The 15,449-nt window shown below is 41.5% G+C and overlaps 1 protein-coding gene across 3 annotated transcripts in view; it reads right to left on the bottom strand.

The window, feature by feature from the left end:
* si:dkeyp-23e4.3 (rho GTPase-activating protein 7) overlaps positions 1-15,449 on the bottom strand; it is a 113,005-nt gene that overhangs the window by 9,743 nt on the left and 87,813 nt on the right. For all 3 annotated transcript variants that reach the window (XM_031750356.2, XM_039618639.1, XM_039618638.1), the window contains 11 exons: positions 13,183-13,254; positions 13,010-13,091; positions 11,851-11,914; positions 10,741-11,318; positions 10,454-10,655; positions 8,368-8,748; positions 6,609-6,919; positions 4,795-4,971; positions 1,423-1,582; positions 349-547; positions 11-224 (listed from right to left, as the gene is read on the bottom strand). In XM_031750356.2, the coding sequence (XP_031606216.2) occupies positions 11-224; positions 349-547; positions 1,423-1,582; positions 4,795-4,971; positions 6,609-6,919; positions 8,368-8,748; positions 10,454-10,655; positions 10,741-11,318; positions 11,851-11,914; positions 13,010-13,091; positions 13,183-13,254 (2,440 nt within the window). The remainder of the gene's footprint in view (positions 1-10; positions 225-348; positions 548-1,422; positions 1,583-4,794; positions 4,972-6,608; positions 6,920-8,367; positions 8,749-10,453; positions 10,656-10,740; positions 11,319-11,850; positions 11,915-13,009; positions 13,092-13,182; positions 13,255-15,449) is intronic.

The following is a 15,449-nucleotide window of genomic DNA, read 5'->3' as shown; positions in this document are numbered from 1 at the left end:
CTCGGCTCACCTAGCAGCATTAGTGTCCCTCTTCAGAGTGTTGAGGTGGAACAGAGACGGCGCCAGGCAGACAGCAAGGTTTGTGGGAGTCATCTGGTTCTCATCCACGCAAGCCACAACATCACTGAGGAAGAAGAGTAGCGTCCGCAACGCCTCCCTGTTCTCATCCGGAAGCAGCAAAATGGCCGCCTGAGCCGCGACCAGCTGCTGATCCTTTGGAAAATCTGCATGACGAAGGGGACGAGATTGCTTTTATGGCAAGAATAAAGTCCTTGAACTTTCTCTTATTAAAGCTGCATGTTAGGATCCCTCATGACAATCAATCAGAACTGAGTGTTATCTGCTCACATTGGTAAATGTGTAGGAAGGACTCGCAGAGTTTGCTGGTGAAAATTGGCTCGGGCAGGTCTCTGAAGAACTGCTTCACCATGTCGGCCACGTCGAAGGCGGACTGGCCCTCGTACGAAACTCCGTCTGGATCAGACTCCACCAGTTCACGAAGGTACTGGATGCGAGACTTCAACCCCGACTTCCGGAAAAGGCCCACCTGAGAGGAAGTAAAAGACATTAAATGTTCTTATTGTCATATTTTACACTATTGTACAAGATTGCAGCAGACACTTTTTCTTAACGCTTTCAATTCTTCTCAACTTTGAAGAAACATTCAGCTGGAGTTAAAAGTAGGAAACAACAACAACAAAATTCCTACTACAAAAGTTAATGTACTAGACACAAACAGTTATAGTGCTAAACACTTTTTTCATCAAACTAAATTTGATGAACTTGAATCAAATCACGATGCGTCGTGATTCTGATTTTTATCTTTATTTTATGGAAACTAGTCAGCCTTCATCACAGTCTACACCCAGTTATGTGCCATTACAAGGCCACTTTAAGGGTCACATTTTGATTTTTAAAAGCCATTTTCCCTAAAACTGTTTCCCAGTATCACCAAAAGCACATGTGGCCGTGAAATTTGTTTTAAAAATGTAAAAAATATTGTCTTTTCAACTTTAATGAAACACAAATGGCCACTGAATAACACGGATGATCTGATATTGTCGTGGTGGTGTTGTTCCAGGATCAACATTGCAAGTCACCAATCAGAATGTTGTGACGTTATTCTTTGGTGCGCCAAGCCATTCGTGCATTGATGAAATTCCAATGTTGCAAGGACAATATCAATTCTGCTTAGCGTTTATTAAAGGGTTGGGTTTAGGGTCCGTTGATCGGTGGACAGAGGCGGTTTCTCGCAGCTTCAGTACAGTTTTTTGTTTTACGGCAGTTTTTCCCGAAGTCGCAAAAGTACAACACCAACACGACGATATCAGATCGTGCGAATAACACAGTATCGACACTGCATTTTTGACACAGCTTGTTAAACACAGCTTCTTCAGTCCCTGCAGGTTTTTGTTGGTTTACCTGGTCCAAACAATTGGTCCTCAGGTAGACCAGAGCTCTGAGGATGCAGGGGGGGATCGGTTCTCCTGTCTGCTGGGCACTGAGGAGTAGAGGAACCCCAAACACTTGTCGGCCTTTCACCTCCATCGGCCTGGTCTTCCTCGGGGGTTTGGGAACAGTCCTGCAGGGGAGAGAAAGGTCTCTGTTAGACCGTGAAATATATAATATATAAAAAATAATCACAGACAAGTTATGGAAATGAATGTATACTCTGAAATTATTTTGCAGGCATCTCAAGAATGTGTAATCTCAACCAGTCGAGTGTTTTGGGGAAAAAAATCAGTTTGGAAGTGTTTCCTTTTGAAGGGAGAGCCAAATAAACAGTTTTTGATTGCATAAGTCCCTGGTGGTTGCTAAAATGTGTGTGCCATTCAAAGCAGCGCTGCAGGAAAAACATTCAAAAACCGTGGACGTTGATCAAAGAGATCTGAACTTTTGAAAGGACTGTTAGTTTCCTTGTGTTTCTGAACTGGTACCAGCATCCTTTTAATGACTGAATGATTGCCTTTTAGCTGGGAATTGTAGTGCTGAGTGCACTCAGAATAAAACTGCAGTCTTTTAATAGAAATTAAACCTCTTCTCTTTTACTTGGCTCATTATCTCTAAAAGTTATAAAACCGTGTCCCGGCTCTGAAGCTTCCTCTAAAAGGACAAATGTCTCAGAGTTTTTCGACTCCCTTTCCTGTTCCTTCATTTTTCCTTGCAGCTTCTCTCGGAAACAAACCGGCTATTTTGAGCAAAGTGCCTCCGAGTATCAGGCGCCCCAATCAGCAGTTAATTGCCGTATTTTTAATCATCAAGAGCTCGCTTTGGCATCAGTGATTAAATCAATGAAATGAGAAGACTTGATCAAACTGTTGAAGCCTGGAGGTGTTTTTCTTCTATTGCTGGAGTATTTCTCTCAACTGTGCTGAAGTGACAGCTACACTTATTCACTCTTTGTTATTAAGGCTGAAGGTAAGACTGACACCTCTTTCATATGTGTTCATACGAGCGCCCATCTCCTGTAGCTGGCTCTAAAAGTGGGTAAATCCCCAAAGAGTCCCGTATTTAAATATCCAAACTTACAGCAGAAACAGACCTGTTTACAGCCGGCTACCAAAACCTGTTTGGGTCTTTATGGATGGGGTGAAACATATCGACACTCAGTCCCAACAACAGCATGGTCTTTATTTGGTTCGGCTAAAAGAGGAACATTATTTTAACGTAATGTGAGTGAGAATAAGTCATTTAGACTTCAGGGTTTGGGCCATTTTAAAACTTCTGCTTTGCTCCACAAATGTTAACTTAATGTTAATCTTAACTTCTTTAATGTCTTAGAGGTCATCTCTGCAGTGCTTTCCTCCTTCCCTTCCATGCCATTTATTAGACTTTTAACTCAGCGGAGTAGTTTGAAATGCCAAATTGGAGCACAGGAAGCTTTCTTCCCCAACCTGCTTCCACAAAGGAATTTTTCCCTGTTATTCCCTTCAAACACACGTCTGATCCTGAAAATTAAAGAGGAATATCTACCAGGAGTAATTTCAGGAGGGTTTTCTGTTCCCACATCCAGCCTTATCTCATTGAGCATAACACCCTCCACCAAAAACAAATTGGTTTTCTACCAAAGTGTAAAACAAGCAGGTCACATGCTCACGGAGACCACATAATAATAATAATAATAATGATAATAATAAAAATCTAAGTGCTTAGCAAAGTAAACAAGCAGAATGTTTGAATGTTTTATTCTAATGAAAAATGAATTAGTCTCAGTTCTGAACGAGGGTTCACTCCAAAAACAGAGTAGGAGGCGAAACGCTGATCTCATTACAGCCATGTGTGTCAGTAATAAGGGGAGCCCTACATTTAGAGCATTGACTTTAACACTCTTAATAAACAGACAGGCATCATTTGTGTTTAACCTGTCCTCAGAACTCGCATGTTACGCTCAACATTAAAAACACGACATACACTCCTGCCAACTCAGGAAGATTCAAACTGATTACACAAAAAAAACTGAGCCAAGTTCTTCTACAACAACAAAAGGACTAGTTTGATATAATTGGATGAACTTTATTCACTTTCTACTGAAAACTGAAATGACAAGCTCAATACCACATTTAGGGCTTTATGATAAATGTGTAGCTGCAACCTGTAAATAGGTAGCTCAGCTTAGCATTAACACTGATAACAATTCCTGTAGTCGACACTTGAGGTTGCGTCCAAAAGCGAGTCCACCCCCTGACACTTAACAGCTTCACAATAAAAACAAATACTACTAAATAGCAGGTTTCACGTGTACGGTAAATAAATGCAACTTAGCCTCTTTTACCCAGAGGTGCATTATTACATTCACTTCGTGGGTTTTTTAATAATGTTATGGCCAAAAAAACCCCTATGTAATAAATATATAATAAAAATTTATCATAAACAACATGATATAGCATAAACATTTTTGTGGATTTTGTTATAAGGGTTATTAAACGTCTCAGTTCCCCCCCCAAAAAGTCAGAATTTTCTGGCTATTTTTTGGTGCGTTGGGTCTTACAGGGTTAAAATACGTGTATTTAACTTATCCGTTTAGTTTTCTTGTCTTTTTCAGTTTCCTTTTTATTGTTTTATTACTACAATTACATTTTGCTCTTTCTTACAAGCTATCAGTGGAGCACAAGGAGATACACGTACCTTCATGAAAGATGCTACACAAGTAAATTAAGACTGCTGATTTGTCTCATTTTAAACAGAATCTTTCTTAAACAGGGTCATATATACCTGTGTCTACTTTTAAATTAAGCCAATAAAATTCTAAGCTAAATGTTGAATCACTAATTTAGCAATGTTGACTCTTTATCTGTACCCCTATTTGTAGTCAGTTTCCAATTCATTAGGTGCAGCAGTGTAAACAATGTAAATGCGTTGACCCCTTAAAAGGAGACAATACTGCTCAAAATAAGCCACTGTGCATGAGCGCCAAGTAGAAACAACTACAGATTTTACTTTCCTTTAATTTCTCAGGAAAACAGACTCAAGGTGAGCCACTGGCAGTCCTCCCTGTGTTTTTTTGGGCGGGAGTTTATTCCTCTTGAAGTGTGTTGTTGTTCTGTTTTTGTTTTTTTCAGATGAGGCAAGGTTGCACCTGAGCAATGAATTATGAATGACTTTTCTAAATAGGCTGCCTGAAATATTTACCCTCCACCCACCCACCTGTCCTCCTTCCCACAGTTGTTTCCTTGAAAAAGTTTCTCCTCACATCTGTGGACTTTTCTCACCTTCTCGACCTCCGCTGAACTTGCCTCCACTTTTATTTTCATGCATGAAATCACCCACTAAGCTCCATCCTTTCACACTTCTTACCAGTTCCAGCCCTGCTTGCTGGACGGGGAGTACTTGTCCATCAGAGCGGTGAGTTTGAGAAGTGACAGCTTCTGGAGCAGGAGGAACTGGGAGGCGGACTGGTTCTCCACGCCTGGACTGGAGGGCAGGGAGGGCAGGCTCTGCTCGCTGGACCAGAGGAGCTGTTGGCTCACCCTGCTGGAGACACCGGAATAACCGCATCATGGCGTGAAGCAGCAGTGTTGAAGGACCCCCTCAGAATCAGCTGCCTTTTTTCTGAGTAACTTATGAATATTTGATGAAGCCATGAAGAAGCCCTCACAGTACACATAGGGTGGTTTAAAAATGTGGTTGAAAAACACAAGCTCGGTTAGAAACTTGAGCCAAATCAGTTTTACGCCTAATCCAAGGGAAAACTAGACTAACTTATTTTCTTTGATGTAGACAAACCTAAACAAGCGTAAGACCCTGGATGTTTGCTCTGTTGTCTGATCATTCTCAGGAGAAAAAATAAAAAAGAGCTTTCTGGGTAAACTTACAAGGGTCATGCTCAAAACAGCTAGAACATAATAAAAGTCTTATTTTGACCAATATTTATATTACAGGCCCAGCTTCTAGTTCTGATTCCTTCTGGATCCAAATGGGTTTCTACTACTGTCCTATTTACATTTTTTTCTTTTTATAAAGCATCAGATTTGGGCCTTAACTCTGGAAATATTCTAAAGTACCTAGGCTTCATCAAAAATACTACAGCTATTAATACTCCAAGGGTCGGGTGGGAAGCACAGACCGATTTTCTAGATTATTATCTATGTATAGAATACAAAACACCCGCAAAATCATAATCAACTGCATGCATGTCCAAAAATAAACGATTGGAGGTTAAGTCTGTAAATCAGTTGAATAAATGTACTTGTTAGCATTGTAAGGCAAAGTCACTATCAAAATTTACAGCACCGAACTCCTGACTATGGCACTCAATGGAGTGTATCCCCTAAGGAAGAAGTCACGTGTTCGTGTTTTAGGTTTCCCGCCTCTCATTCAGAAATTTTGGTTTATTGACTTGAAATTCTTAGTTTGTTCTATTAAAGGTTTCACTTACTTTTAAGTAAGTGACTTAAAATAACCCACAATCTTGAAATATCCCACAATTTTGAGATAACTCCAAATTTTGGCTTAGCCCTGGCGAGAAATCTTTTTTGAGCTTTGACGTCAGAACGAAATTATCCAGAAAAAAATGAGGTAGTTACTTCAGCTCTTCAAAGTTCATTACCATTATGAAACCTTAAACTTTGGCCGTGTTTAATGTGAACATCCACCAGTGGAACAAGATATCTATGACAGAAAATAGGAAAAGGCTGAACAGGCTGACAGGTGTATCCAGTAATGGGATATTTTAGTGGTGTAAAAACCACACGCTAGTTTGCAGCAACAGTGCACACACCCATATTGTTATGGGTACAGGAGAAAGAAGCAGTGCCCATGAGCAAATACACTAATAGTATGGCTTACTTTGCATTACCTGAAAGGCTTCATAACTTTTTATTGCTCTATATCTGAAAACAAATATGCAGCATGAGGTTGCTGCTTTTATCTTTAGTGCCTGACATTAAATTCACTCTTACTTTGGTCGATGCCTGAGGGAGTAAATCCCCATAACTGTCATTATTACCACTTGGCTTACACTCACTGTGTCCAGGGCTTCTCCAAGCATCCAGTATGTCTGCACAGCCTGAATTTATCTTTTTTTAAATGACCCTGATCAGTTTTTACCAACACCTGTGAAACACTTTGAGGTATATAGCTTGTGAAATGTTGAATCACGTTACACTCACCTGCTCTTTCTCCGTCGTAATACGGCGTTCGACTCCAAGGGAACCTTCTCACAGTTCTCAGCCTCCTCCTCCTCCTCCTCTGAAAGCTGCACCACCAGGTTGATATGGCTTGGCGAGGACGGGCAGGGGGAGGCAGCAGAGGAGCCGTGAGCAGGTGAGTCCTGAGAGCAGGAAGAGGAGGAGGTTCTTTGACTGTCATCTTCGGACAAGTTTTCGGACCAGGAGGACACCAGTTGCTGGAGATCACTGATTTTCTCCAAAACGCTGTCCAGAGCTGAGAAAACGTCCTCACCTGCCAACACTCGGCTCACCTGAGAGAGATAACGAGGTCAGAAGAATAACTGTTAGTTAACTGTTGTTCTGTTTAGTAGGTGAACAACAAGAAGGAGCCCAGATGGCAATTAATGTTTGGCTCACATATTCCTGTTTACTGTGGGGCCCCTCAGATGCATAAAAAAAATGTACAAAGGAACTGGAGCAAGAGACAAAAGGTACAGTAATGGAAAATACACCTGGCTGGAACCAAGCAGAGTGCTTTATTCTTTTAAATCAGTTTGGTTGGGGTGACTACAGCAAAAAGTACATTGTTTTTACACCTTCTCCACCCTTCACAAACAGGAAGTATAAAGAAGGGAAAGCGACATGAAGACCCTCATTTATAACCGGTCAGGCCTCATTAACAGCAGATGTAGATTTAACTGGGCTGGAGTCAGGTTGCAAAGAGGTTTGCATGTGTTTTGAGCATGTTACAGCAGCTTTAATAGCAGAGATTGCTAGGATTACAGCTGATACTGGACTCAGTTAAATGTATCTTCTGCAGCCTCATTGGTGGAGTTTTAAAGGCACACTGTTACTCCTGGTTGTGGGATTTGCAAAATCACAAATAATTAAAATATCATTCAACATTATCCTGCTGTATGACTGCTCTATCGCTCTCTTTTTTTCTAAGTTAGCAGATTTTGTATATTAAGGGTTTAATTTTTGGATTTTTTCCACACTCATGGAGCAGAAATGAAAAGCCATTTTCTAATGAATTCAGTAATATTTCTTATCTACTTTTACATGACTGCCAGATTTTGCCAGATTAGTTTACAACTTGATACCAATGCTTAGCTTAGCAGAATCAATATCCTCCATTAAATTAACAACAATATTATATACTTTGATTGGAGATTTTATCCTTTTTTGTAGAACTACAGCAGAGCTAAAGAGGAACGGAGAGGGCGCCTCCTCCTGTTTTTACCTGTTTTAAATTTCATTTGAAGGTTTAATTTTAAAGCTTTTTTACTATGAAAACACAATGTAGTATAAAATAAATGATATTCTTATTTTCTACATATCACTGTGTGGCTTAATATGTCATTTTGAAACTAAGTCCCATTTAGGAGTCCAAAAACAGCAATACAGAAAACACTGAAAATCAAAGTGAATGCATTATGATCCTTTCCAGCTCCACGTTTATTTCTTGGACTCTTCTACACTGGCTTTGTATGAGTCAAGCTTCAAAATAATCCTTCTTTGTGTCATTCTGGGTCGACAGTTCATCCTCTGTCTGCTGTCCCTGGCTTCCACTTTGCTTTAAGTCAATTTTCTTCTGATTGGCTGAACAAACATAAATTGAGCAACAAGGTGGTTTCGCATCATATTAAGGATATTATTATAACCTTATTTCCCATCATAGAAGAAGGTCAGTGTAATATTATATAGAGTACTTATTTATTGTATAAAGTAAAAATGCTGTAACCGTGATTTAACCCACCTCTGACTCACTCATCCGGTCTGCATCGCTGGCGCTTCCACCGCTGCCGCCTTCACTTTCAGACAGCTGGTGGTGGTCGGGCACATTGTCATAGACGCTCAACCGGTAATCGAGCACAGGAAGCGGGCTTGGAACGTTGCAGGATGAAATGCTCCCGGTCGCCAGAGAAGAAATCCCATGGCATCTTGTCTGACGCGTCCGATAACCGTGGAAGCTCCCAGTCCTCCAGTTCACGGAGGTGTCATAGCTGATGGGGGATAGGTTGGCGTGTTTGTGCATGAGGCAGGCAGGAAAGGTCCCTGGTTTGTGTCCGTGGGGGATCGTGAAGACCATGTTCTGGTGGCTGCTGTTATTGTTGTTGTTGATTTGGTTCTTGTAGTCCTAGAAATAATGAGAACATTGGAGTCAGCGAATAAAGAAGAAAGCTGTGATTTTGCTGTTGGTAAGTAAGACAGATGGGAAGGGTCTAATGTTTTAGGTTATATCATAATCTATTCAGAAACTGGAAACAAAAAGGATTTAATACATGAAACAGAGTCAGTCACTATACAGGTCTATAGGTCAAGGTCTATCTATCTAATAGACTCCAATTTGTTCAAGTAAATGGAGAGTCCTCTTCGCACACTAAGGTCAATTATGGTGTTCCACAGGGTTCGGTGCTAGGACCAATTCTATTTACATTGTACATGCTTCCCTTAGGCAGCATCATTAGAAGACATAGCATAAATTTTCACTGCTATGCAGATGACACGCAGCTCTATCTATCCATGAAGCCAGGTAACACACACCAATTAGTTAAACTGCAGGAATGTCTTAAAGACATAAAGACCTGGATGGCCGCTAACTTTCTGCTTCTTAATTCAGATCAATCTGAGGTTATTGTACTCGGCCCTGAAAATCTTAGAAATATGGTATCTAAGCAGATTCTTACTCTGGATGGCATTACCTTGGCCTCCAGTAATGCTGTGAGGAACCTTGAGTCATTTTTGACCAGGACATGTCCTTCAATGCACATATTAAACAAATATGTAAGACTGCTTTCTTCCATTTGCGCAACATCTCTAAAATTAGAAATATCCTGTCTCAGAGTGATGCTGAAAAACTAGTTCATGCATTTATTACTTCCAGGCTGGACTACTGTAATTCTTTATTATCAGGATGTCCTAAAACTCACTGAAAAGCCTTCAGCTGATCCAAAATGCTGCAGCAAGGGTACTGACAGGGACTAGAAAGAGAGAGCATATTTCTCCTGTTTTGGCTTCCTTCATTGGCTTCCTGTTAAATCCAGAATTGAATTCAAAATCCTGCTCCTCACATACAAGGTCTTAAATAATCAGGCCCCATCTTATCTTAATGACCTTGTAGTACCATATCACCCTATTAGAGCACTTCGCTCTCACACTGCAGGCCTACTTGTTGTTCCTAGAGTATTTAAAAGTAGAATGGGAGGCAGAGCCTTCAGTTTTCAGGCCCCTCTTCTGTGGAACCAGCTTCCAGTTTGGATTCGGAGACAGACACTATCTCTACTTTCAAGATTAGGCTTCAAACTTTCCTTTTGCTAAAGCATATAGTTAGGGCTGGACCAGGTGACCCTGAATCCTCCCTTAGTTATGCTGCAATAGACGTGGCTGCCGGGGATTCCCATGATGCATTGAGTTTTTCCTTTCCAGTCACCTTTCTCACTCACTATGTGTTAATAGACCTCTGTGCATCGAATCATATCTGTTACTAATCTCTGTCTCTCTTCCACAGCATGTCTTTATCCTGTCTTCCTTCTCTCACCCCAACCAATCACAGCAGATGGCCCCGCCCTCCCTGAGCCTGGTTCTGCCGGAGGTTTCTTCCTGTTAAAGGGAGTTTTTCCTTCCCACTGTCGCCAAAGTGCTTGCTCATAGGGGTCATATGATTGTTGGGTTTTCTCTGTATTTATTATTGTGCTATCTACTGTACAATATAAAGCGCCTTGAGGCGACTTTTGTTGTGATTTGGCGCTATATAAATAAAATTGAATTGAATTGAATTGAAGGTTAAAAGGTTAGGATTAGATGAAATCAAAGGTTTGGAGGAATCTTGTCCATGCTCTGACCTCTGGTCCTGTGTGGTTCGTCCCATCGCCAACCCCGACGTTGCTGCTGGATCGTTTGCAGTTGCTCCTGACCCGAGTGACCGGGCTGGGCGTGCTGACGGTGCTGCTGCTCTCTGAGTGGCTGTTACTGCTGCTGCTGCTGCTGATGGTGTGAGGAGACGCGGGCGACGAAGATGCATGACTGCTAGGCTGATCCTGCAGACTGGAGACAATCAGGATGGTACAAGTTAAAGACACACAGGGTTAATGATGCTGGAGTCAACGCCGGGTAGGATGGACAGCCTCACCTTGACGTGCAGTGGAGCCCCCCCATCCTCTCTTCGTCTTGGACGAGAAGAGGCCTGCTTATAACACGCCGTGCCCGACCCCTGCTGCTGCTTTCACCTGATACCCCCTTGAGCCTCAGTTTCTCCATCTTCCTCAGCAATGTGATGCACTTCCTCCTGGGTGGTTTCTCGGGGTAGCAGCTCTCGGCTTCGAGACTCATACTGGAGGACCCTCCACCGGGAGAGGGGGGTCCACTGAGAGAAGTATCCAGGGATCGGGTCTTGTTCGAGGACGAGCAGCGGGACGAGCTCCTGCTGTTCTCCAGGTCATCTGGGGTGCTTGCGGTGGTGACGGTGGAGCCCTCAGTCGGCTCTCGCAGTCTCTTTTGGTGATCTTCGTGGCCTTCGCTCTCAGTGCTGCTGGAGCTGTGGATGGAGCAGATATCATGGTGGTCATCACATGTCGACACATCAGGCGAGTTGGGGGACAGTTGAAGGATATCCATGGAGGAGTCCAGGCGTCGCCATTGTCGCGTCCGCCTGTCGTAGGTCCAGTTGGGGCTGATGGCACAGAAGTCTTCCTCACCACTGTCATCTCCCTAGCAGAAGAAGAAGAAGATGATGGCCCGTTCAGAAAACCCATAAAATGTTTGAAAACCACGCAAACACACAACTATGGCCTGTTTTTAACAGCAAACCTGTACTACACAGTCATGGTGTGGGGTTTGAAAGGTGTATTTGCATAAGCTGCATTGTGGGAAGTGTAGATGTTTTGTCCCCGACGCAACAGAGGGGACCAAAAGTGAAAAATATTTTCACCGTCTGTAGCGTTGATAGCACTTTCCTGGCTTGAAAAAGCAATTTTATGTTTGTTTGCATGGATTAAACATGACACCAGAGACCTCACGGCGATACAAGACAATAAAGACTCAGGCATGAAAAACAAATCAAACACTTCCTCTTAGAGAATGAAGCATTGAGGAGGAGGAGCGATCAGCTGATATCAGTGAATTCCAAGTGGGGCTTGAAGAGCAGATTTCATGGCGTGAAGCCCCCCTGCGTGGCGCCAGCCGCTCTGATATGAGCGTCCCGCTGCGTTCAAGTTACTCGCTGCTCACTCTCAGCACTCACCCTGCGTTTTGATCTCCGCAGCTCCAGCCTCATTTCCACGCATTTGTTTAAAGTGATTAACCTCCTGGAAGAGGAAGAAGAGTGAATGGAGGTTAAATGGCACACTGTAGCTCGTACTTGTTTATCAATACCTTCAGTACAGTTTTTAAGAAACCAAAGACCTGTGGTTCAAACCTGAAAATCTGATTTAAAATATGACTCTGGGATCACGAGGCAGCGAGTTTAATGCCCAAACCAGGAGCATGAACGTGAAGAAAGAACCCCTCTGTCTTTACCAGCTCTGTTTAGCCCTTTAGCAAGGCACCAAACATCCAGCTTCTCCTGAATAACATCTAATCAGGCACAGATCACACTGTTGTTGGAGTGTTTGTGCTCAGTATAAAAACCCTGGATCACTCTTGTAAACCTTAGGCTACTGTTTTTATTTTCACTCCAAATTTAGTCAGTTGCTGCTCAAAGACTGCGAGGCCAAAATAAAAAAAACTTGGGCTCTTTGGAGAAGAGACAGTCAGGCGAGTTTTGAAAAACAATTAGTCTTCATCTTCCAAACTGAACCTGAAAATTCAGAAAATTGAAATCCAGCAACAATAATAATGATGATATAAATTACAAAAATGCTACGCCCATTAAAGTTGTAGTAATACTGGACCTGCCTGTAAATGAGTGCAGGATACTGGAACATTAAACTGTATGTATTATAGTTTTTCAGCTTCATAGCTTCATATTATTACTCAACTATTAGAGTAGCTTTGCATGATTAACAGCTTAAAATAACCATTGCATATATGTGTGCTGGCCCTCAGTGCTACCCACCCCCTCTGTTTAAGACTACTTTGTCCCAATTGGCTCTAAAGAATCTGTGTCTGAAACGCCCATATTAGGGGTATTCTTTCTCTCTGACATCATATAGTCCCAGAGTAAAAAAACAACTCTCTGATCCAGAGTGCTTAGAGGAGTGAACAGGGATTATTTGTACCAAAATTTGTATTTGTACCAAGAAATTGAAATGGATCGATCTTGAAAATCCTCTGGGAACTTTTTTGGGCAGTTCGAATCTGATCGAAAAATACTTAAAAGTTTGCTGCTGACTTTAGAGTTTTATTAACTTGCTGAAAGTTGTCCATAATAATGCATCGCACTCCCCCGTGGCATTTGTTACCTGCAGAGCGACTCGAGTGCATCCTTATCCAGGAAGTGGTGATCGCGCTTCACCCACTCGATGTCAATGGGGAATCTGCAGTCTGAAACACAGACGAGACAAATGACACAATAAGACGGCGTCTGGGGTTACGCTCTGTCATCTTGGAGTTGACTGAACAGTCTCATATTTACCTTTGAATAACTGTGCATACTGAGGGAAGCCGGCTGCTCGCAGCCAATCACAGGCCTCCTTGGCTTCAATCTCTGCAAACACAGAGAAAAGAAAACAACATTTGATTCAATTATAATCATTTCATGCTCCGCCCGCTTTAAGAGGGCAAATATTTGCACTTAATCAGCTGTCTGTTTATGAAGTTTAATTACATCTGCATTTGGAAGCAAAAAAAGAACATGAAGGGAGAAAAACTGGAAGCACATTCAGGCTATTAATTAACTGTGACTCCTGGAAGAGGCCGTTTTAATTACTGCTAATTGGCTAAGAGTGGGGATGGGGGTTCTTGAGAGAGCAGGGGAAAAGAGGTTCCTCCTCTTCAACTTCTTGCCATCTGTCACCTTCTTCCTCTGAGACTCACTGCTGTGGCTGGGCTCATCAACACACCAGCTCTTACATACTTCTCTTTTTTCTATTCAGACCATGACAAAGGTTGAACTCCACAGATATTTCAGAGTAATACATCTGGAATGTGTGCATCTTTGATTTAAGCTTTCCATATCCCACATATAAATACGTCTGGTTTTAATTAGTGGTCCCGACACAGGGTGAGTCTGGTTGCCTTAAACCAGCCACAAGTCGTATATGGGCCAGCTGTCAGGTGTTTGGGGCACATCTGGCTCACATAACACTTGTCAAGCCTGGCTCATAATGTTTAGGCTACATCTAGTCCACATTAAACTTCCTGCAACCCATGCTAGAACCACCTCATTACTTTCAGCTCATTTGCTCAACACAACATTGTTTAAGTGAGCCATTAGTGCCAAAAGAAGCCCAGATTAGGCACAGGTTGTGCTAAATCTAATAAATGAGCTGCCAGTGACATGAGGCGTGTTGAATTTAATATTATCAGATACCAAAATATAATGGGTTCTAAATGATAAATATTACTTAGCAACACAATGTGCTATTGCAAATATTTAATATGGTAAAACACAGTTTAGCTAGCTAAAAATAGACAGGTTTTGCAAACAACTTGACACATCCCCTTAGTGAGGGCTAGTAGTATACGACTAGTAGCATTAGCTACTAGTAGCTAATATCACAACCTAAATCTAACATGTCTTTGCCTTAAAAGGTCATTTTCATCAGTCTCACAGAAAATCCAACCCAACCGCTTTGTGCTAAAGGTAAGCTAGTTAGCTTCTGCTTTTTGACATCAGAGAAGTTTATTAGCAACACAATGGGTCCTCCAAAATAATTAGCTTTAAAACAAGGGGCTAGGCTTGCAAAACACAACAAATCCCCTTTAGTGTAAAGCTAATGAGTGAGTCAAGAGTCTAAAAACGTATTACTTTTGTAAAAGGACAAAAAACATCTTTTTGCACTCTTTAGTAGGAATCTATTAATTTTAGCTAGCATGTTAGCTAGTACTAGCAATAGCTAGCAGCATTAGAAGAAACAGCAACATAACATTATGATATTTAATGATTTACACATTTTAAGTAGTTGCCTCATTATATAGGTGTAAGTGCAGCATTTCCGATTAAGTCATTAGCAGTGTTACCTAGCTAATATTTTTTTCGTCCTTAAATTGCTTTATCAATATTTATACACAATGCAAATGTAAAACCTTTCAGCTTTAGTTTTGCTTTATTCCCACCAAAACTCTGTTTACTTTGGGGCATGCTATAAATTGTCAATACATCTGCTAGCAGTGCTAACCCTCATCTGTAAGTCAACTTCTAAAATGGGGAATAAGCACTTATAAATATAAACTGCTTTAATGTAAATATCCCAAAATATAGATTTGTCATAACTCTGGAACATGAAAAATATTGCCAAGCAGCATAAATCTCCTACATTTGTTATAAGATTTCATGCATGTTTATTTTAAATTCATATCGTCCCTCCTCTAAAAAATATTTGTGGCTATTGCAGCTCTATAGAGTAACACTGAGGATGGTGGGGTTAAATGAAAGTCTGTTTTTTTAAGTGACCATTTTATCAAACGCATTAAAAAGAACACACACAGTAAAGTACACTTGAAACAGTGCTTGACACAGTAATGCTCTTCCCTGCTCACACACATAGATGAGAAACAGGAATAGAAATAGGCGCGCATGCTTCAACACATTTCCTCCCCACTTCAAAACAACATGAAAGATGCACACACCAGAATACCAATTAATTTCAGCTGCTGTCCGGTATTTGTGTGGAAAACTGTGATTGGAAGCATCAAATACGTTTAGTTGATCCAGGATGTTTACAACAAGCAGCGACAGAA

This window comes from Oreochromis aureus, linkage group 10 (assembly GCF_013358895.1).
Source record: "Oreochromis aureus strain Israel breed Guangdong linkage group 10, ZZ_aureus, whole genome shotgun sequence".
NCBI lineage: Eukaryota > Metazoa > Chordata > Actinopteri > Cichliformes > Cichlidae > Oreochromis > Oreochromis aureus.
The sequence above is the reverse complement of the archived record's forward strand: the minus strand, read 5'-3'. Positions and strand labels throughout refer to the sequence as shown.